Source organism: Ambystoma mexicanum, chromosome 11, assembly GCF_040938575.1.
Source record: "Ambystoma mexicanum isolate Mex_15411 chromosome 11, UKY_AmexF1_1, whole genome shotgun sequence".
Classification (NCBI taxonomy): domain Eukaryota; kingdom Metazoa; phylum Chordata; class Amphibia; order Caudata; family Ambystomatidae; genus Ambystoma; species Ambystoma mexicanum.
The window spans coordinates 351,902,467-351,926,638 of record NC_090934.1 but is presented as its reverse complement, the minus strand read 5'-3'; the positions used below and the strand labels follow the sequence as shown (position 1 = coordinate 351,926,638).

General features: G+C 42.8%; 1 protein-coding gene across 3 annotated transcripts in view; it reads right to left on the bottom strand.

Moving 5' to 3' along the window:
* THEMIS2 (thymocyte selection associated family member 2) overlaps positions 1-24,172 on the bottom strand; it is a 465,016-nt gene that overhangs the window by 255,262 nt on the left and 185,582 nt on the right. For all 3 annotated transcript variants that reach the window (XR_011279631.1, XM_069623060.1, XM_069623061.1), the window contains exon 2: positions 9,237-9,377. Coding sequence is in view for 2 of the 3 variants with exons in the window: in XM_069623060.1 (XP_069479161.1) it covers positions 9,237-9,377 (141 nt within the window). In the remaining variant the exon portion in view is untranslated. The remainder of the gene's footprint in view (positions 1-9,236; positions 9,378-24,172) is intronic.

The following is a 24,172-nucleotide window of genomic DNA, read 5'->3' as shown; positions in this document are numbered from 1 at the left end:
CGCTTCAATGGTTACCTACTGGATTACATTTAAAATCCTGTGTTTGGTCCACCGGACTCTTCATGGCATTGGTGCTGGTTTCCTTTGCCAGAAAATCAAGCGATATCGTCCCTCCCAGAATCTTCGGTCTGCTGGTCAATTCTTGCTCCAGGTTCCAAGTTTTTGGTAAATCAGCAGTTGGGGGTAGAGCTTTCTTTGTGGCTGTTCCTGCGTTATGGAATTCCCTCCCCATGTCTCTTCGGAAGATTGAGGAACATCTACACTTCCAAAAGGCCTTAAAAACGTTTTTGTTAAATCAGTAATGTTTGGGGCACTGTTGAGAGGCTTCCCATCTCTTTTTCTATTGGATGTTGGTCTCCCTTCCTTTGGTTAGTGGCCCTCTGCCTAGCGCCAGCATGCCTTTGTGCCATTGCTGTGCTTTAAAAGTTGTTATAACATAACCTAACAATTTCTATCTCAGTCCCAGACAATATTATAAAGATGTCACTGGTTTATCTTATCCAAAATATTGGAGAAGAATTCCTTAAGGTTTGAACCTGAAAATCTACTGCAGGTTGTCCAATTTCTTATGGACGTTTTATTTAGTCACATCTTGTTGAGATCACCAACAGACTGTCTATATTGTATCTCAGTCCCAGACCATATTCTAAAATAACAACATTTCAAATAATCACATGAAAATATATGCATAAATTCAGGACATGTTGGCCACCCAGCGCATTCAATTAACTGTACATAATAAGCATCAGTGAATATAAAAAGAATGTTAGTATAACAAAAAATGTAATAGTTGCAGCATGAAAACCATACATGGTCGATTTTTCCTATCTTTCTGTAACACAAACCATTCTACTGTGTGTAGGCCATCATCATGTGGGTTGGATGTATACAGACGGGTTATATCATTGGTTCATCTATCGGTAATATTATGTAGCATTCTGATTTGTATACAGAAATCAGCTAAATCTTTGATGTAGGTAGAAGTGCTTTATATTAATGATTGTATAAATACCCAAAGACTGCTGTAGTCTCTTCAATAATAGGATCAGGTGATCAGGCGGAATTATAAGTCGTTTAAGGACTTTAGGGAAAATGTACTTGCATTTGTATTTATTGAACAAGAAGGGAAACTCTTTGATCAAATATACTTTACATGAGGACAACAGCAGTGAACAACCCTTTGTACTTGGTGGGTGCTTTACAAAAGTTCCACGTGATAACTGATCAAGTTGTGAAGCGGGTTGTGGAGGAGGAAGATCCCAAATTGCTGCTGGAGCTCTCGACAAAGTTTGGTAAGTACATGCTAGCCTTTAACGCATTAAATGTGTACAACCAACTGGCCAGGAAGGTAATTTTGCTTGAGATCAGTATTTTCAACTGAATGGAATTTAAATCCTTTTTTCAGAGTGCAGATTGGGCCATTGTGTTGCAGCTTTTATTCTGCAAACAATCTTACTGAGAATGCCTTTGATTTCTATTGGAGATGGGCGGACCATGTAGCATGAAAGCAGAGGAAAAAGGAAGGGAGCCAAACGAAAAAGAGCCAGGGTCATGAAGGAGGAAAGGCTATGAGAGTGGTGAGCGCCTCAAAAACAAGCTATGGGTTGAGGCCCAGAGATATGTGCAGTAGGAGGGGGAGAGGCCCATGGGGCACACCTCGCAGTGGGCACAAAGGCAAAAAGGTTAGGAGAGCAGGCAGGAGCCATAATACTGTTCACGGATTCATGTACCACAGAAAGATCGCCTTCGGAAAAATGACCATGATCCGCAGGGCCGATTCCAAATTGGAATTAGCATTTCAGCAAGCCCCATCTTCCTTGCCATACAAAACCGCAAGCATCTTCTCCAGCACCTGATTTTGTTGCTGGAGGAGATACTATCAGTTGCTTTGGAAACTGACAGTTTTTGCTGGCGGATTCATTAGGAATCCATGTAAACGCTATGATGCTCCTTGCGATGTCCTTTTCTGTGAAGTCATTTCTTAATTAGCAAATCAAACCAATCCAGTCTGGGGGAAGCTGACTATTGTGCCGGCATATTTGGAAATACAATTATCTGAGCTTTAATCTTAACCATTTTAAAGTGCTTAGTGCAAAGATAAACTACAGGCTGAAGTCATTTTACCGAATCACAGGGTGCTGCTCCTGGACACCCACAATCCACATCCCATATCTTCTGCCTATTGCCGCCCTTTCCTAGGTTCCTCGTTTATTTTCTGTGAAGATCCACAGTTCAGGACACAACCCGAGCTAAACTGGAGGCAATGAACAGTATCCATACCAAGAGTCAAGAGACTACAATCTCCACATTACATTAGTTACCAACTTGACACTTTACATTGCAGGTCTGGAGCACTTAGCACAGGGCCCAGCACTTTCTCTAAAGCTATATTGTTGGATTCCCTGTTTTAAAAAAAAAACTTCTCCATCAGGGTCAGTCGTTTTTCAAAGAAACGAGCTGGGTATAGATCTCTGTCTTCGGCTGGGGCCTCCCTCTGGAACAGCCTCCCTTCCACTCTAAAACTTGAGGGGAACTATCTCCGGTTCTGGAAACACCTCAAGACCTTGTTCTTTTCTTCTGCCTTTGCTCTTCCTCTCTCCTGCTGATCTGTTCTCTCTTGGCACTGTGCACCTGGCCACCCTCTGTCCTCCAGGCCCAGATACCTGCTCACCCTGCCACCCTCCCGCACTGCCTCCGGGCCACCCCTTGCACTGGGGTCTGTATCTGTACCCGTTCAGCCCCCACTTTTTCTTCCTGCACTTATCAGACCTACCCCGTCTGCTGCCTTAAACCTAGCATTTGCAAATTGCTGGCTGCACTACCACTGTTTGTTGCCTTTATTATTTATTAATTTATTATTATTTATCAGTTTCTCCTGTGCTTCGCACTTTCCACTTCTCCCCTCTTCCATGCACTTTTCCCCTCCCCCTCTCCCATGCACTTGCGCGTTCTTAATTTCACTGGGCCTAGTAAGATCGCTGTTTTGTTGTCCCCTGTTCCCCTCTCTTGCCTTGTCGCGCTCTGAAACACTTGTGTACGAGCGCAATAGAAATAAAATATCAATATCAATACCCAAGGCAAGCTATTTAGTAAAATGATTATACTTTGGATGACAAAAAACATTTTTCTAAAATGACTGGAAGTACAGTTGTATACTCCATTGATGCTAGAACTATTGTTACTGCAGCAGGCGGATCATCAATGGCCTTTGTCGTTCGCAAATTATAGAGGCCCTGAGAAACCCAGTGGTTTGAATTGTGGTCTTGGATGAAAAGGTGTTGTAGTATTGGGTGCCTCAACATGACCTGCTTCTGGCATGCTATATTGATTAATGAATGCCAGTTCACTCATGGGCAATTCTTCATCAAGCCCCTCTCCCTTGTAATAAGAGCGATTATTCAATGTGGCTCATATGGAAGGGGATTTTGGATTTAATATTGAACGCAAGACACTTTTAGTGGCGAAATGCAGTGCACATGCGGCAGAGTGCAAGAATAATGATTTGGTTATCTTGTCCTTCCATTTTGTCCAAGTTTACAGGTAGTTTGTCATAGATTATATGATCTCCTAAACCTTCCACTTTTGTCTTTTCCTTAGATTCTATGTAAGGAGAAGTGCCATGTCCACGAGTGCGAGAGTATGTGATCTAATGTACCCTCAATTGATAATATTTTTCCATTTTAAGGCAGTTGCATACTCTAGCAAGTGCATATATATTAATCATTTAACACATATCAACAGTGCTTTTTCCACTCTTTTTAAATTTTTGTATTTATACCAACCAATACAATCTAAAAAGAGAAGACCTCAGTCATTATAATGCCATTATAACAACAATCTGGGCCAGGAGAATAGCTCAGGGGAAACACACGTGTCTTGGAAAAGAGGCCTCATTTCGAATCTGGCGGTAAGCCTGTCGGTGATAACGGCGGCTTGCCGCCAGACTCGAAAAATATTACTGGTACCTGACTTCCCGGAGCCAGTAATTTTGTAAGTCTCCATTGTTAGGACAGTTTTTCTGAAGTCCGACTAAGGGCTTAGTAAAACCATTCAACTGAGGCAGTACAAGACTCCACTCTTAGTATAAGGCTGTACCACCTGAGTTCAGAGTAGCATAGACAGAGCAGACAGGCTTATTTTAGGAGGGAGAGAGGGCAGTAGATACAGTACAAGTGAAATTGTAATACAAATGATCCAAAGAAACATTGAAACACTATGTATTGTAAAAATAAAGGATTTATTTGAATACAGGTATGACCAGATAAATCTAGGGGTAAGTAAGTACTAAAACATTATATAAAATCATGACATAAAACACAACACTATACTTGAAAGCACACAGAACCAAGTATAACACTTATTTTGAACACCTAACAGTAGTTCTAGGGAAGTCAAAATACACATTTAGTATAGGTGAAGCCTATTCTTTGGGAGTACAAGGCCAATGGTTACTTTCAGATTACATTCAGTAATACAAGGGCAGTAGGCTGTTCCAGTTGTACAGTGACTCTTGGAACAAATCACATAAACAATCAACTGGACAATATACTTTTGGTGAATATTGAAACACTTATCCTAGGTGCAGTAAAAACCTATAACTACTTTTGTCAGAACACACAGTTATACCAGGTGAGTAAAACCTAAGGATGTAACATACAATTACAGATGTTTTTGAAATCAGGGAACCCCAGATTGAGGTAAGCAATGACTCTGGTAGCTTATTTTGGATGGCACACAGCTAACATAAGGTAAGTAAAAATCAATATCACACTTTACTGAATAGTTATTCCAGGTAGGCAACAACCTAATGTGGACTTATTAAGGACAGGCTAGCAGAAGTCAGGGGAAGCAAGTCCCAGTTGGGGGGGGACACTCATACAGTTATCCTAACAGGACTAACCTGGTGATACCAACAATTGGAGGACACTCATACAATTACCCTACAGAAAATAATCTGGTGAAACCAACACATTACTTTTGTAAAAGTCCATCAGTAAGGCTTAGACATTTTATTCTATTGCTCAGACTGGAACAATTGCCTACGTTGATGATCTCAGGGAGAAAGGATAAAATCGCTGCTGATTTGCGAATTTGCCGTTTGTGTAAATTACAAGATCAGTTAGAGTCACCTAAGCATCTTTTAACAGAATGCCTTGTAATGACCAGTGCGATCAATTCGTTCCTGGGTAGATATGTTCATAATCATGAGGACATTATGGAAGAACTTTTCTGGCACCACTGTGTTAACTCCAATAGTATGAGTCTGCTGATAGCATTGTATAACATCTGGCTGAGAGTGGAAGTTGGTTTGGGTATAACCTTATACGAAGCTGCTTAAGAATCGTGTTATGGTTTTACCTGGAAGCAAGATTTCCAATTATATGTTCATGGTTTATTTTTTATTTTTTTCTTATGCTATTTTGCTATTCTGTTGTTTTTAGTTATATTTTATATGTGTACATATGTATATAGCTATATGTAAATTTGTGTAAAGTTTATAATGTAAACTATATCACAATAAATATTAAATTAAACTTTTGTATAGAGGCACAACCTAATCACAGGAGAGTAAAATACCTTCACATCTACTTTCTATTAGACTGGCAAAACAGTGGCTAAGGAAGAAAAAGATGTTAACCATACTTTTAAGAATAGTGCATCACACATTCAAGATCAGTAAGCCATTTTGTAACTGTTCACTCTTAGAATTACAGTTACCAACCAACTCTTTACAAGTAAGTAAAACACTTGATTTATTTTCTAGGCAGAAGTCCCAATCCCTTCAAAGTCGTTCCCTTAATCTTGGAGCATGAGTGTTCTCAGTGGCAGAAGGGTGGTCACTAGGACTAATGACGAACAGGCAGTGTTAGAATAAGTTCTTTAGTAGCAAAAGTCAAGAGTTTCCTTGGGAAAACTGGGCAAACAGGTGAGTACTTTACTTTTAGAGTTTGAAGAGGGTCCAGGGGCTTCACAGAAGACACCCCAGCAAGATTCTAGCAGTGGGACTGGGTGCACTGTGTGAGGGACCTCCCAATCACAGAAAACACCCCAGGACTACACAGAAATCCCAAAAGGCTTAAGGTAAGTAAATACCCGAGCCAACACAGTACCTCAGCAATGAAGAAGAGATTGCAGCAGGAGAACTTCAGGGACTGCAGCCAAATACTCGGTCAGTGGATTCCTTGTCCTGGAGACTGAACACAAGACCTCAGAAGGGACTTTGCAGCAGGGACCGATGAAGAAGGTTCTCAGCAAGATTTCTCTCATGGCTGAATGTGGTTCTGCGGATTTGGCGCCTTTTCAAGGAGGGTCAGACCTGCCAGGCGGGGCGGCAACCGCTGCACAGTCGTAGTGTGCTGGTCCTGTAATAACGGTGCCAGTGCTTCCGTGAAACTCTGCGAGCGGGTGCCGTCCCGCCCGCCAGGTCTGGCCCTGGCGGGCAGGATGGCTCCCGCCCGCAGAGTCGTAGTGTGCCGGTCCCGTAACCGGCACACTTGTAATGAGTCGAGCAGCATGGTTTAGCACCGGTTAGGTACCTGGTCCATTAAACCCTACCATAGGTGCTTACATAACACTTTAGGATAAAATAAAAAAGCATTGTATTGCAACACTGTCCACCAAATAGACTGTTATACTAGTGTGAGTATTTGCAGTAATGGTAATGATAACAATGGTAGTCAAGTGGATTTGTAATGCACAGTGGTCTTATATAGTGTCCCTCTGCCATGCTTGGCTTTGTAAGAAAACAAGGGGTTATTGGTGGGATAACAGGAAAGGCAGAAGCAAAACCTGAGGTGTTGATGGACGCAGATGGAAGTGGCTTGGACCTGAGTACCAATCTGTTTTCTATGGGTCTGGGGGGAACACTTGGGATTATGTTTTCCGAAGGGGACGCTCAAGGTCTTAAAGAATTTGGATTTGGTTAACTGCTTTTGTGAGACACTGTGATAGGGCTATTAAGGAGTACTTAGTCATAGATTAATTAGTATTGATGTGCCAATGGATAGGCCTGCGGCGGCCGTCTATGGGAGATTTTTGTGTAGTGTAAGGTGGTAGGCAAGGAAAAACAATCTGGTGTCCTCTCTCTCTACGATCTTACCATTGGCCTCTTGTAGACATGCTCCATTTCACTTTCTCACATTGCAGAGTCAGTTCTCCCCCTCCCCCTCTTAAATAGATATATTGTACCCCATGTACATCAAAGATCTGAGAATTGGCATATGAGGAAAAGGGGCAGTCTGGAGACTTCACTCATTACAGAAGCTGCATGCCATGGGTTATTGGAGGCAAGAACCTTGGTTCTGAGAAAGAGCTGTTTAAAATATGAGCAGCACAGGCACCCATTTCACCTTCCACGTATGCTGGTTGGTAGGAATATGGCGCATTAAAGTGCGTAATATGCCACAAAGTGATGGTGCTGAATAGTAACACCCAGGGAATGGCGCTTGGGCAATCCGGTGGTTGGAAATGCAGGAGAGAACACAGTGTACTGCCACATTTTTCTAGCCTCCCGAGGCCCTTCCCAAGGTGCCACCATCTTGATTGTGAGGAGGCAACAGGCAGCCTCCCCGCTGTTGTCTCCCCACAGCCCCATCCCCCCACCCTCCAAGACTTTCCAACACAGGGCAGGCGGAAGTGTATCCAAAAGTCTTGCAGGGGATGGAGACCATTTAGGCGGCCGCTTAGGCTGGGAGCTGAGGCTGATGTTTGCCTACTTAACCAAGGGCCTGGAAAGATCCCTGTCACAAGCCCCCCATGGATTAGCACATTCTATGCTGCAGCTGGAGGTATGAAGGTAGCTTGGGCTGATCTTGTGCATTGAAGGTCTGAAAGCAGACAGTGCCACTAGGTAGGGGATGCTCCTGCCAGCTACAGGTTCGTTAGGAGACCCTGGAAGGCCAGAATGGGGTGCGGGTCAGTTGAACTCAGCCTGCACCAGAATTAACATACTTGTGGCCCTGCAGAGGGTTCTGCTGAGTGTGCCTCAGGGACTCGGCTCCTCGCCGGCGAACACAGTAATGACTAGAGCAGGCACCCAGGGGCTGTTCAGAGAGCCGTAGTGCTGGGAATGCCAGGAGCAAGTCAACCCCAGTACCCCTCACAAGCTGGCCTGTGGATGGGTTCCTTAATTCCTTGGAGGGCCAGGCTGCAAGATGGCTGCCGACGTGGTTGACCCAGCCAAGGCTGAAACAAGCCCCCGTGGACCAGCAGAGCCGATCAGTACATCAGGGTGCATCAAGAGCGAGCTGGAAATCCCAGCGCCGATGGGGTCAGGACCCGGTTAAGAATCCTGCGTTTGCAGGGAGATGGTGGGCCAAGCTGCACCAGCGCCCAAAGAGAGTGGGTCAGGCCTCTGACTGCTTTAGCAGGAAGGGTGCCCTGCCCCCTCGCACCTCCCCTAGTGCAGAAAGGCTCCAACAAGGTTTTTCCAGTGCCTATCCAGTTGGGCCCTTGTCTTCCACTAGGCAGGTTTGGGCAGCCTCACCCTCCAGCAAATCTGGGCCGCCCTGCCAATGCACCACGGCCTATGGCCTCGGTGGACGTCGGCAGTCTGTGCATCCCCTCATGGGTAGTTTGATGTTTCTACGATGGCCTGGGCCCCGAAAGCTTCCAGTATGTTATTCCTCACTCTTAACAAATCTATCAGTTTCTTGTTATTTTTAACTACTTTTTCCTCTTTATATAGGGACAAATTCGCTGCAAATGTCACGATTCAGACCCATTTTTTCTCCTCATTTTCTTTGAGGGACAATCCCCCAAACCCTACGCAAAGGGCTTGGTATTGCTCGCTACATTCTCTGGAATCTTGTAATATGGAGCCACTTTGAAAGAAGTTCCAGGGCCACTTTTGGTTCACAGTCCAGACCTGGTCCTTAGTGAGAGAGTTCATTCAGAGAACAGGGGAGGGTTGCGAGGAGTGGTCAACTGGCGATTTGCAGGATCTAGAAAACAGCGCATTGCCTTTAGGCCGAGCCACGTAAAGTCAATGGCAGCAAAGTCAGCTGTATAGAGGGTAATACACGTGTCGAATCATGTCCTCCTAGTTTTCTGATCAGAGAAATCCTAGCACTCTGCCAGAGAATTTCCTCAAGTGTAACTCTGGATCCTTTTGCATCAGTGTGTTACCAAGTTCCAATAAATAATCAATCATAAATATGCAAAGCATATAATGTAGCCTCTCTCAATGTAAAAGTAAAAATATTCAAATGCAATAGAAATAAAGGAGGGCGCTGTACCTGAAAAGTTTAGTGGCAGATCCACTGATGTTCCTGAATGGGAATCCACACACGTGACCTTCTGCAGCTCGAAGCTGATGATTTTCACCAAGTCTCCGGTGGACAAAGAAACTTCATTGCCCGATATTTCATATATGGAACCTGAAAAGTAAGCGCAATATAGCTGTGACTTTTTCCCCACCAGACTATGCAAACTGAGAGGGAAGAGGTTTGCTTGAGAGAATGAAGAATAAATGCATTTAAAGATGTCAACATTAAACATTGGTGTGTGCCTTTTCAAAAATGTGAAGAATACACATTGTGCAGCTACTGTGAGCACCTTTGGGCCAGCTAGTCGAACTAGCTCAAGCACTAGGCATGCGCTGGCCATTGAAATAGGTCGAGCACAACAAGCCTGGTCCTGCGAGAGAGAAAACCCAAGGAGGTTGTATGAAGTATCTAAACTCCGGGTCAAGACCGTGTCGCAGCGTGCTGGACCAGCACACCCAGTGAGGATTGATAAACCAGACCAGCAATGCAGTGCATAAACTCTGTATACCGAACAAAGCCATTTCTAAATACTACATGGTCAGTGTTGTCTCTGATTGGATTCATGCATTTGAGTTGATTTGTAGAATCATCCATACTCCTAGAGAAAACTGGGGAGGCGGGTACTGTAATAATGGCTAGACTTCCAATAGGGGCATTGGCAGTTTATGACAAAAGGAAGGATGTTGTGTCTTAATTTGAGAAGCGAGCTGGAAGATGCTGGTCGTGTAAGAAGACCTACATGGGTGGTTATGCGGTTAGGGGTTAAGTCAGCTTGGGAATGGTTTATTTACCATTTCCTGAGCACGTGTTTGATACATGCTACTCTGACATACATCAGCTAACTAGTGCACACCAATGTCGCACACTCTGGAAATCAGGCCACAGTGGTTTTTTAGTACTAGAGCCAAACCAAAACCACTGCTGGGACATTAAACGATCACACACTCAGGCCAGTACCCAGGAAGAGAACTCCAAACTACATCTATCACAAAGGAACACCTAAACAAGCCTGAAATAGCAAAGGCAGGTTTACCCACAGGTGGTGCATGGCTTAACAGTGCATTGGAATTCCGAATCAACAGACCCAAAGGCATCTGCAGGGAATATAACTTAGATACACAATGGGGGATTTCTTTAGCAAGCAGAGGAAAGCTCCCCTGCACAGTGTCACCATAATCCTCTAGGTTACGTAGATAAACCAACCGTGCAAGAGGTAGGGTGGGGCATGCCCTAATCTCCCCAGAAGGTTTGCAGGACACCCCCTGAAACAGCTGCTACTCAGAAGTACTTGCACAGTGTGATTTTAAATGGACAAGGTCAGACTGTGTTGAGGGTTACTGGGGTGTCTAGCAGCACAACAACAGTTGCAAAGTGGTTTGGATCTAAGCATACAGTCCCTAAAAGAAATCCAACAGCCATATGACTTGTAGGCCCAGGGAAAAGTACCCCAAATCGAATGTGGCTCTAGAATGTTGGTTGGTTGATCAGACCAAGAGGAAGGCAGTATTCCCTGTGCTGACCTTTGCATGTATTTTATGGAATGATTGATTAGAAGTAGGGGGGATAGCAGATCTGACTAGGTCAATGACGGTCCATTAAGGGAGTTCTGAGTGGGCACAGGAATGTTCACTCACCTAAATTGCAGGGGTAGTAAAAGAGACATCACATGCCTGATGACATCAGAAGAAGTGATATTGCATGACCTATGAAGCGTGATGTCATATGACCTTTTTCTCTGGTGACCTTACAGGAAGTGACACCACAAAATGAAAAACAACCGGCAATAAGTGTACATTTATTAAAATAAGACACCCTAAAGTGTACAAAAGCCTATTTCATTCTTTAACCATATATTAAGTATGCTGCTGCCTCGATATGTAATGGGTACACTCCTGATATGCTGGGGACAGACCGAGCAGAACCATCACTGATCAGGAGCACTGCTTTCTTATTTAAGTACAACCTCCATACCTTCAGGCTTTTGCTAGTAAAGCCTGTGATGAATCCGATGGTGTCATCACTCCTTTCCCAGTGGTAAACTCTCCTCATGTGGCATGGGGATGGCAGCATATCATGGCACGTGAGAATATTATTGCACCATTGGCCGAGACATGGTATCCCCCTTCTTCTTTTGAGGGTAGAGAAAAGGGGGGATAACCTGGATATCCTGCCTTTATTGGTTCCAAAAGAAATTGATTTTCCACGCAGATTTATGCGTTATTGTGCTTGGTTGTGAAAGGGTTTGTTTATTTGGTTTTTTGTAACACCCTTAGTTAAAGCTACAGACGAGGTTATTATGTCCCCATGTGGTCAGCCGACACGTGTTTCGACCCGTAGGTCCTTCTCAAGGGTATTGGTTGCGGTCCGGTGCCCCAGCCGTTTTCCTTCCTGCAATCTGCGTTTTGCATCTAATTGACCAGGGCCCAACAGGAGCCACTGTACATACAGGACCAATCCAATTCCTTACCAGAACCCCACAGCGGGCACCAGACCGCAATCAATAACCTTGAGAAGGACCTACTGGACCTTAGTGCCAAAGGAGCCATTACCCTGGGAACACGACAGTTTTGCTATTGGTCAGCAATATCGTCACTGGCCTGCCTCAAGAATATCTAGGAGCCAATTCTTTTAACACTTGTGAAAATGATTAACATTGTATGTCATCAATACATTCTCTGTACAGTTTTAGCAATAAAATAGCAAACATTTTGACTTGTAATAGCATAATCAAACAATATACAGACCTCAATATTAGCAATAATGTGGTTGAATGTGCTCATGGCATCTGACTCTTCTCCTGTCTACGTTTACGAATCTAATGCCTACAACCAATAAACAATGAGTATGGCCATCATAAATATGGCACAGTACACCTTTATCCTCACAGTAGTGCTGACAGGATTGGTGCACCACGAGACAGGTGAAGTTATACAAATCCATTAAATGGAAAGGGCTGGAATTATCCAAAACCTATGACATCTAAAGGAATGTACCTAATAACATCGATTAAAAACATGCATGCTGGCAAAAAACACTTTGAAAAATTGGCAAAGAGACCATTTTAGGCCCAGAAGCAGATTTACACTGGTGGGGTAAACCCATTAGACAAGCTGCTTGCTGCTCAAGGCCAGCAGGAGTCCTAACACAGCTATGTGGTTCGGATCTGCCTCCTAGCTCTGCCGACCGGCATTATGTCTGCTCACCAGGAAACTCAGCAACTCTGTGACTGCTCTTCTTTGGAGCTTTACTCTACAGGCTGGACTCAGGCGCATCTCCTTCACATGATAACTGACATCCAATCCTGGTGTTGTATTTTGAGCACAATGTTAAACATGTAGTGGTTACCGTTAGTGAAAAACGCAAACATAAACATGGCGTGTTTACATCTGGTATAGTCAGTAAGCATTAACCTTGAGTATCACTAGTTTCTATACTCAATCAGCGCTTAAAATAATTGTCTAATTGAACAATACCTGTTTTATCTTTTTCATGGTCCAATTTACAAATGTAAAAGAACATACAAAATATTGTTCATGGTTTACATGTTTTACTACAGTGTTCTTTCATAAACAAAATTACTGCTAGGCTGATACACTGTTAAATAAACAAGCAGCCATGGAGCACATTATTCCAGTTCTCACCTGTTAAGCCATTGAACAGTTCTTGATATTTTCCGAATGCCAATGCTTAAGAATAAAACACTATGTTAACACAGATGATGGCATTTGATTCTGATGATTAATAGTACATGTTTAGTTAATCAGTACACTAGGTCTTGCTTAATTGGCTCCACATTTGTGAAGTCTATTTTTTCTACACATTTGAATTTCCAAAATGGCTTAAATTAGAATAAAGGCTTAAGATGCATACTGCACATTAAAGAAATTCAGCTAACTTTACAAATGTGTTCTGTTCATTGATCAAGGACACATAGTACACAAGATAAAACCCCCAAATTGTATAATGTATAAATGTATAACGTATAAACCGAAGGTTATCAGTATGCTTTTGAATTCTTTCTATCCACAAATTATGCATGTAATAATAAAAAAAAATGGATTTGCTTTGCTGAACATGGCAATTTGTGTATGCGAATGCATTTGCTCATGTTCTGCTATAAAATTAAAATTGAGTGAATCTATAAATGAATAACCACAATCTAACAAGCTGTATAAGTTCCTAGCATCTCGCATGTTACTCAGTTTTGATTTGATTCTGTGAACACTTTGGGTCCGATTCATAGAATGTTTTTAGCGCGGAAAAAAGTGTACTTTGAGGCGTGCAATACTTATGTTGCCGATGCATGGATCAGACTTTGCGTGGCTCTGCACTCAATTTGTGTGGTTCCTTCACTAATTTGCATGTTACTGAATGCTTTGCGTGACACACTCTGCAAAGTGTGCCAAACGCAAAGAAACTAATAGGGGGTGGAACATGCATATTCCCCATTCCTCGTGCAAAATGAGGAAGAACGAGGAATAAATGGGGGTGTGTTGAGGGACACACCATGTAAACAACTAACACGCCGAGTCAAGCGCAAACATAACCCAATTCACGGATTACTACCCGCAACTTCCCGGAGTGAAAAGGCACATGCAAACCTTGTGATCTCACCGCCACATGATACGCGACACAACCTAAAAGGGGCAAAGCACACGAATATAAGCACGCAATGCACACCATTTCAAAGTTATGCTTCAAGGATGAATCCTGCTCTAGTGGCAGCTATCGTACTTGTTCATGGAAGGAGGATGAGGATGGTGAGGGACAGGATTTTCCATCCTTGCACAATGCTTTTTGGGATGCCAGATGACGAGGTGTATGCAATGTACAGATTCCCTCCCCAAGTCATCCACTGCACATTAGAACGGGAACCAGCACAATTCTGAGTGGTGCAGTGGTGATACATTAAATTGCCTGATTTTCTACAAATTATATGTGTATGGACTTATAACACAGCAACATGATGGTTGCTTGGATGTGCTTTATACAGCTGAGCCCGAGATAAAGTTAATTTGTTAAATTGTGCCTTTGGAGTTACCCCACCAGGGAGCTTCAAACGAAGCCCTTCCCTCCCCTCTTCTTAATTGCAACAAAGCAGTGCTCTACGACAAAATGTCATATTACATGTGCATCCTCACAAGCGCCGACTGCAATGCAGACACGTCCCCATCTGTTGGAGAATTTATTCCACAGCATGAAAAAGAAAAAAAGAAAGAACAAAATGCATGATTCTTTTTTTCTAGATAGGTCACAAAAATCGACAAGGAGAATCGTTTGGTATGTTGGCAAGCAAAGCACTGCGCCAGAATAACAAGACAGAGCCAGCGAGCTCTTGTAACAACGTCCTTCTTTATTCAATACACTAGCACGTACTAACTCTACCCCACCCTCCTGTGTCACTTCCCTTCCCGCCTCCCTATTAACCAGGAACTACAGTGTCAACCTGAAAGGACCTTTGTCAAAACTGAAAATAAATAATGCTTTTAGTGCATGCATGGGCATGTGTAGAAGCCATTTTATGGCTCTGCCGTGTGCCATTGTTTGCTCTATGGACCCTTTGGCGACGAGAATATTGCAGTTGGTAGGCAATTAAAGTGCTTTCTGCTGAGTTGTTAGGTGCTACTGTTACCGTGTTATGGTGGCCCTCGGTTGTGTATGTGGTACTGTTACTGTGTTATGATGGCCCTTGGTTGAGTACTTATAAGTGCCGTGCATGCATAATAATCATTCACACATGTTTTTTGTCTTGGTTAAAAAACGGCATTATTCAGCAGTCCCATTGCAGGAGTTTCCTCTCCCCAGTTAATCATTCATTGTGCAGGTACAATGAAAGCAATATTGTGCAACACGGAACTGCTCAGGAAATCATTTGTTTTTATTTTAATAATCATTGTTGGTGTTTTGCATAGCGCTGCATACATTGGGATAGTATAAAGATTTTTCCTGAGGACTGGACTATTCATTATTTCATTTGTGAATACTGTAATTCTGGATATGTAAATGTTTTTTGTACTATGTGAAAAGTCAAATGTTTAGCTGAAACATATTTAATGAAAGAACATGTTTTTAAAATAGCGCTGAATACGGAGTTAACAGTTTCTGAGCACTTGCTTACAGTTGTTACATTTCACATTATTACCCATATTTGGTGTCCTCAAAAGGATGAATTTATGAGTCTGCTCAGCAGGGCAATGAACTTGGCTATACGGCAGTGCCTTATCCTCAGACGTGCGTGCGCTACGTGTTCAGCTATCCACGTGACCTTAATGTATAAGGTCTAAACTAGTAAGAGCAGTAATTCTGCCACGTGTTGACTATTGTAATGCCCTACTAGGAGGAGCCAGTAAGGCAAAGGTTCAACAGTTGCAGAAAATACAAAACGCAGCAGTACGAATCATCTTTCAGATGAAAAGCTCTGAACCTACCAGCACTGCCAGAAGAAAACTCCACTGGCTCCCGGTGGCTGCACGTATTCAATTCAAATTGCTTACCACATGTCATAAATGTATCTTTGGCAATGCCCCTTCATATTTGAAGGAGAGGATTAATATTTATCAACCAAATACATGCTTAAGATCAATGGAGGGCTCTCTGTTGGTAATGCCACATACTCAAAGAGCCCATGGACTAGGGCGGGCCTTTCATGTTCGGGGCGACCAAGCTTGGAATATCTTGCCAACTAGGTTACGCAAGATTGAAGACCACCTTCTCTTCCGTAAACAGTTAAAGACCATTCTGTTTAGTTAGGATTATCTTACTACCTGCACCACTTCTGTCTTTGGGCACCTGGATGACTGCGGGCTTTGGCGCCTTATAAATCCGAATAACATAACATAACATAATGTACAGAGCATGTTTTCAAAATCTTCTGCTGCAGTACAAGTGCTCCGAAAAGTGATGTTCTGTGAACAGTATTTTATACTGAACCAGTGTGTAGTGGTCTTACAGGGCAGCTGTTCCTTAAAACCAAGTCTGTCAAACATCAAATTCACAAAATAAAGAAATTAAATCATGGAATTAGTTCTTGGAACTTCAGGTTCAACAGCCAACAACTTAACCGTCAGCATATATTTGTCAAAATCATTGAGGCACCTACTTTTATTTGAAGGACACGTGTACCTTCTAGCATGGTAGCAAGTGGTAGCAATAACACAATCAGTCAAAATATGAACACATTTGGGATAATCCCTGGGGTGGAAGTGGAAAAAGGAACTAGTGGTACTATGGCTGCATCCAAAAAGGAAGGAGTGGGCTAATCGAGCAGATGGGGAAAAGGGGTGGGGTCTGGGTGTCGAGTGTGGGTGGGGGGGCACGGGTGACCAGGATCACAAACCTTTACTCAAATTGTTGGATTTCGAGGTCTACAGTAATAATGTCTTATAGAGTTTACTTTCAAAAAACACAAATTGCATAATAAAGCCACATGGCAACATGTAAATCCTTATAGCAACATGTTAAAACAAAGCAATATCAATGTGGTTTTCATTTCCACATCCTGAATGGTAAACTATAAGTCCCAGAATGCAAGATAATGCCAACCTGAAACTTCGAGTTAACCACACTGTACATTCAGTGATTTAAGACATGTAATACTAGAGGTTGTGTGTGTAATAAACAAAGATAGATCCGCAGATTATTTGTCACAAACTTCCAGCTCGTTGTTATTCATGATGTTCAAAACATTTGATTAGTGACTTAAAGCAACTTTATTTTTTTGCATGTCAAGATAGTAGACATCATCGATATAAACAAACCTTTCCATGGGTGCTTTGGGTTGCTCACTTTAACTATCAGAGTTTTGCGGTGCTTTGTGAGCTCTTTGAGTTGGAATTGTTCCATCATGCATATGAAAGGCTCTACCATTGATAAAAGTTTGCAACCTGGGCACCTTAACCACCTGCAGAGCCACGCTACCTGTTTAAGTGTGTCTGCCTGGCTGTGACTTGGGAAACTGGCAGTGCTAGAATGTCTGGCCTGAGGCAATTCTATGGCTGGCTCGGGAGAAAGAGAGAGCACGCAGGACACGTTTCTTCTTGAGCCTTTGAACTAAAAGTACACTCTGTAAAAATTAGAAGGACTAGTGGTAAGGTGTACTAATGATTTATATTACACTTACATCTTGGTGGGTATTCAGCAGCATTGCCAACCATTTGCTAGTTATCACCAGGGAAGATATTATTTATTTGCCTGGCTGCTAGTGCTAGAGCACAGCTTTAATGGTCATGGACGCGCTACTCCTTTTTTTGTGACAGAACAGACTAACTATGGTTTGGCCCCTGGTTATTGGTTGATGCTTGATATCCAGGTGGTGCTTGTTACATCTTTGTTACAAGCCCTGCACTGTATCTATATGATATATACTGTGTTTATTGGGTTTTTGGCATCTTTACTTTGTTTGTTTTTGCAGGCAGGATGCTGTTCAAGTATCCACTCCAGCCAGGCTTTAGCAGAGCTACCATCAGCCAGCCAGACAAGCCAATCTCTGTGGGTAAGTAACCACTAGTAACTGTGTATCTTCAATGCAGTATAATGGAAGGTGACCCTGAATAGCACACTTCAGCCACTTTGGTATCCTTTTTTATGCACAGCTTTTGTCACCACCTTAACATCTATATACAGCCATTGATTCACCTAATCCGCTCCCACGGCTTCCGGTACTACTCATATACCGATGACACCCAGATCCTGGTCTGTTTAGATCTTGACCAGGCTGGGATCTTTTCCCGGCGGTGTGAGTGCCTTTTGGCTGTGAGGCACTGGATGCGCAGAAATTGGCTGCAATTAAATGGGGACAAGACGGAGATTCTGATGGTGGGTTGTCCTCCTGATTCTTCTCTCGGGTCTTCATCTTTCTGGCCCTCTGACTTCAGGGTCTTACCCACTCCTGTAACGGTGGTCAAGAACTTGGGGGGCCACCTCACTTCATCACTATACATGACGGCTCAGGTTAACGCAGTATGTAAGTCAGGACACCTCCTTCTGTGGGTACTCCGTGGGGTATTACCCTATCTTCCTATCCATCTTCATCCCCGGGTTGTTGCTGCAGTGGTATTTAGTCATATTGACTACTGCAACGCCCTGTTCCTGGCCCAGCCATTGGGTGTGATCCTTTGGCTGCAACGTCTTCAAAACCTGGCTGCTAGGGTGGCCACTTCCACTCCTTATAGGGCCCAGATTAGCCCAGCACTTCCTGCCCTCCACTGGCTCCCAGTGACAAAAATAATTGATTTCAAATCCCTGTGCATGGTGCACAAAGCATGTTATCACCAAGGGGTCGATTACCCGCAGGACAAATTCAAGCCCTATTTTCCAGGGCGCTCTCTCCTCGTGGCCATTCCTCGGTTCCGTCGTCAGTGAATTGGGCGGCGTGCCTTCTCCGTCTCGGTGGCTAAACTTTGGAATGTTCTGATACTCCCCTCAGGTGGGTTGAGAACCATCTGAGTTTTTGTCAGCTACTTAAAACCTGGCTTTTTTAAAGCACTCCGGTGGCCTTGATACTTTGTCTCTCCTTGCGCCATGATGCCTTTGGGCGTCCGTGCGCGTTACAAGTTCTTTTAACGTAACATAACATAACATAACAACCTGCATTGGCCACCCTAGGCTCCAGTCCAGTATATAAGCAGCAGTAACCAGGCAGAACTCCTATTCTATTCCTCCACACCCAAATTAGAGTTAGAGAATCAGTCGCTCTCATTTTTCAATCTGGCCAAGTTTTGTTATTGTGAATTTGCATCTAGGCTTAATGTGTGCTAGGGAAAAGAAAAACGTGGGGTCGAGAGTAGACTGATTGCACAAATGTCTCCATTGTGTGCATGCGGCAGAAAATCCCTTGCTATATATGTATGTACTCTATTTTAATTACTGGTGGCAACTAGTAGACATGCCTTGAGTCTGATCTGCAAAATAAACATAGTATTTGTGTTCATTTGCCAATTGCAGCACTGCATTTCTACTCCATGAAAACTTAATATGCTAAATAAATGATTCTGTGTGTTTATATTTTATAGCACAAAATTAGTTTAATCATTGTAAGTGATCACAAATTGAGAAGTGAAGAAAAATGAGATCCTATGAGGTAAGGTGATTTGTGCAGGATCACACGTGTAGCTAACGTGTAAAAGCTGGGATTTGTGCCCAGATGACTGGTTTAACAGTCTTTAATTTTCCCAGTAGAACACATCTCCTACCATCCCATCCTTAGTTTTACACTAGCATTTTTAAATCGTTTGTGTTTAATAAATTGATGGGTGAAACCAGTATGACTTATTGTGATGGGATGCAAGATGAGCACAGTTACTAGCTGTAATCATTGTGTCATGCTTTTCATCATTCGTTGCTTATTAGTCCATAATCTCCATTCCAAACAGGGTTAAAATGCACACCTTGGCCTGTGCCAGGTGTTGCAGCAGAGAATAGTGCTGTACACACCGTAAGGCTCTGGAGAGAGTTGGGTCTCTGCGCTTAGTGCCAAAGGAGCCATTACCCTGGGAACACGACAGTTTTGCTATTGGTCAGCAATATCGTCACTGGCCTGCCTCAAGAATATCTAGGAGCCAATTCCTTTAACACTTGTGTAAATGATTAACATTGTATGTCATCAATACATTCTCTGTACAGTTTTAGCAATAAAACAGCAAACATTTTGACTTGTAATAGCATAATCAAACAATATACAGTCCTCAATATTAGCAATAATGTGGTTGAATATGCTCCTGGCATCTGACTCTTCTCCTGTCTACGAGTACGAATCTAATGCCTACAACCAATAAACAATGAGTATGGCCATCACAAATATGGCACAGTACACCTTTATCCTCACAGTAGTGCTGACAGGATTGGTGCACCACGAGACAGGTGAAGTTATACAAATCCATTAAATGGAAAGGGCTGGAATTATCCAAAACCTATGACATCTAAAGGAATGTACCTAATAACATCGATTAAAAACATGCATGCTGGCAAAAAACACTTTGAAAAATTGGCAAAGAGACCATTTTAGGCCCAGAAGCAGATTTACACTGGTGGGGTAAACCCATTAGACAAGCTGCTTGCTGCTCAAGGTCAGCAGGAGTCCTAACACAGCTATGTGGTTCGGATCTGCCTCCTAGCTCTGCCGACCGGCATTATGTCTGCTCGCCAGGAAACTCAGCAACTCTGTGACTGCTCTTCTTTGGAGCTTTACTCTACAGGCTGGACTCAGGCGCATCTCCTTCACATGATAACTGACATCCAATCCTGGTGTTGTATTTTGAGCACAATGTTAAACATGTAGTGGTTACCGTTAGTGTAAACGCAAACATAAACATGGCGTGTTTACATCTGGTATAGTCAGTAAGCATTAACCTTGAGTATCACTAGTTTCTATACTCAATCAGCGCTTAAAATAATTGTCTAATTGAACAATACCTGTCTTATCTTTTTCATGGTCCAATTTACAAATGTAAAAGAACATACAAAATATTGTTCATGGTTTACATGTTTTACTACAGTGTTCTTTCATAAACAAAATTACTGCTAGGCTGATACACTGTTAAATAAACAAGCAGCCATGGAGCACATTATTCCAGTTCTCACCTGTTAAGCCATTGAACAGTTCTTGATATTTTCCGAATGCCAATGCTTAAGAATAAAACACTATGTTAACACAGATGATGGCTTTTGATTCTGATGATTAATAGTACATGTTTAGTTAATCAGTAAACTAGGTCTTGCTTAATTGGCTCCACATTTGTGAAGTCTATTTTTTCTACACATTTGAATTTCCAAAATGGCTTAAATTAAAATAAAGGCGTAAGATGCATACTGCACATTAAAGAAATTCAGCTAACTTTACAAATGTGTTCTGTTCATTGATCAAGGACACATAGGGCCTCATTACACGGAAGGCGGTGAGCCATGGCGCTATTAGCGCCATGGCTCATGCCGGTAAAATACCGGCACCGCCTTGGCGGAAAGGGGATTTACCGCCCCATTTCAAGGTTGGTGGGGCGGTAAATCCCCCTTCCGCCATTGCCCTTCCCCATTCCCATTTCTGCCCCATAGGGCTCTATGGGAATGGGGAAGGCGCTAATTACGGCACCGCAATTTTGCGGTGCCGTAATTAGCTCCGAGGTCCCTTAGCGGGTTGGTTTTTAACGCCTGCAAAAAGCAGGCGTTAAATCACCAACCCGCAAAGGGACCTCGTAGTACGGCGGTAAGGGTTAACGGTCACCGTTGCCATTAACGGTGACCGTTAACCCTTACCGCCGTCCGTGTAATGAGGCCCATAGTACACAAGATAAAACCCCCAAATTGTATAATGTATAACGTATAAACTGAAGGTTATCAGTATGCTTTTGAATTCTTTCTATCCACAAATTATGCATGTAATAATAAAAAAAGCATTGATTTGCTTTGCTGAACATGGCAATTTGTGTATGCGATTGCATTTGCTCATGTTCTGCTATAAAATTAAAATTGAGTGAATCTATAAATGAATAACCACAATCTAACAAGCTGTATAAGTTCCTAGCATCTCGCATGTTACTCAGTTTTGATTTGATTCTGTGAACACTTTGGGTCCGAGTCATAGAAAGTTTTTAGCGCAGAAAAAAGTGTACTTTGAGGCGTGCAATACTTATGTTGCCGATGCATGGATCAGACTTTGCGTGGCTCTGCACTCAATTTGTGTGGGTCCTTCACTAATTTGCATGTTACTGAATGCTTTGCGTGACACACTCTGCAAAGTGTGCCAAACGCAAAGAAACTAATAGGGGGTGGAACATGCATATTCCCCATTCCTTGTGCAAAATGAGGAAGAACGAGGAATAAATGGGGGTGTGTTGAGGGACACACCATGTAAAAAACGAACACGCCGAGTCAAGCGCAAACATAACCCAATTCACGGATTACTACCCGCACCTTCCCGGAGTGAAAAGGCACATGCAAACCTTGTGATCTCACCGCCACATGATACGCGACGCAACCTAAAAAGGCCAAAGCACACGAATATAAGCACGCAATGCACACCATTTCAAAGTTACACTTCAAGGATGAATCCTGCTCTAGTGGCAGCTATCGTACTTGTTCATGGAAGGAGGATGAGGATGGTGAAGGACAGGATTTTCCATCCTTGCACAATGCTTTTTGGGATGCCAGATGACGAGGTGTATGCAATGTACAGATTCCCTGCCCAAGTCATCCACTGCACATCCGCTCCTGTGTTTTAGAACAGGAACCAGCACAATTCTGAGTGGTGCAGTGGTGATACATTACATTGCCTGATTTTCTACAAATTATATGTGTATGGACTTATAACACAGCAACATGATGGTTGCTTGGATGTGCTTTATACAGCTGAGCCTGAGATAAAGTTAATTTGTTAAATTGTGCCTTTGGAGTTACCCCACCAGGGAGCTTCGAACGAAGCCCTTCCCTCCCCTCTTCTTAATTGCAACAAAGCAGTACTCTACGACAAAATTTCATATTACATGTGCATTCTCACAAGCGCCGACTGCAATGCAGACACGTCCCCATCTGTTGGAGAATTTATTCCACGGCATGAAAAAGAAAAAAACAAAGAACAAAATGCATAATTCTTTTTTTCTAGATAAGTCACAAAAATCGACAAGGAGAATCGTTTGGTATGTTGGCAAGCAAAGCACTGCGCCAGAATAACAAGACAGAGCCAGCGAGCTCTTGTAACAACGTCCTTCTTTATTCAATACACTAGCACGTACTAACTCTACCCCACCCTCCTGTGTCACTTCCCTTCCCGCCTCCCTATTAACCAGGAACTACAGTGTCAACGTGAAAGGGACCTTTGTCAAAACTGAAAATAAATAATGCTTTTAGTGCATGCATGGGCATGTGTAGAAGCCATTTTATGGCTCTGCCGTGTGCCATTGTTTGCTCTATGGACCCTTTGGCGACGAGAATATTGCAGTTGGTAGGCAATTAAAGTGCTTTCTGATGAGTTGTTAGGTGCTACTGTTACCGTGTTATGGTGGCCCTCGGTTGTGTGTGTGGTACTGTTACTGTGTTATGATGGCCCTTGGTTGAGTACTTATAAGTGCCGTGCATGCATAATAATCATTCACACATGTTTTTTGTCTTGGTTAAAAAACGGCATTATTCAGCAGTCCCATTGCAGGAGTTTCCTCTCCCCAGTTAATCATTCATTGTGCAGGTACAATGAAAGCAATATTGTGCAACACGGAACTGCTCAGGAAATCATTTGTTTTTATTTTAATAATCATTGTTGGTGTTTTGCATAGCGCTGCATACATTGGGATAGTATAAAGATTTTTCCTGAGGACTGGACTATTCATTATTTCATTTGTGAATACTGTAATTCTGGATATGTAAATGTTTTTTGTACTATGTGAAAAGTCAAATGTTTAGCTGAAACATATTTAATGAAAGAACATGTTTTTAAAATAGCGCTGAATACGGAGTTAACAGTTTCTGAGCACTTGCTTACAGTTGTTACATTTCACATTATTACCCATATTTGGTGTCCTCAAAAGGATGAATTTATGAGTCTGCTCAGCAGGGCAATGAACTTGGCTATACGGCAGTGCCTTATCCTCAGACGTGCGTGCGCTACGTGTTCAGCTATCCATGTGACCTTAATGTATAAGGTCTAAACTAGTAAGAGCAGTAATTCTGCCACGTGTTGACTATTGTAATGCCCTACTAGGAGGAGCCAGTAAGGCAAAGGTTCAACAGTTGCAGAAAATACAAAACGCAGCAGTACGAATCATCTTTCGGATGAAAAGCTCTGAACCTACCAGCACTGCCAGAAGAAAACTCCACTGGCTCCCGGTGGCTGCACGTATTCAATTCAAATTGCTTACCACATGTCATAAATGTATCTTTGGCAATGCCCCTTCATATTCGAAGGAGAGGATTAATATTTATCA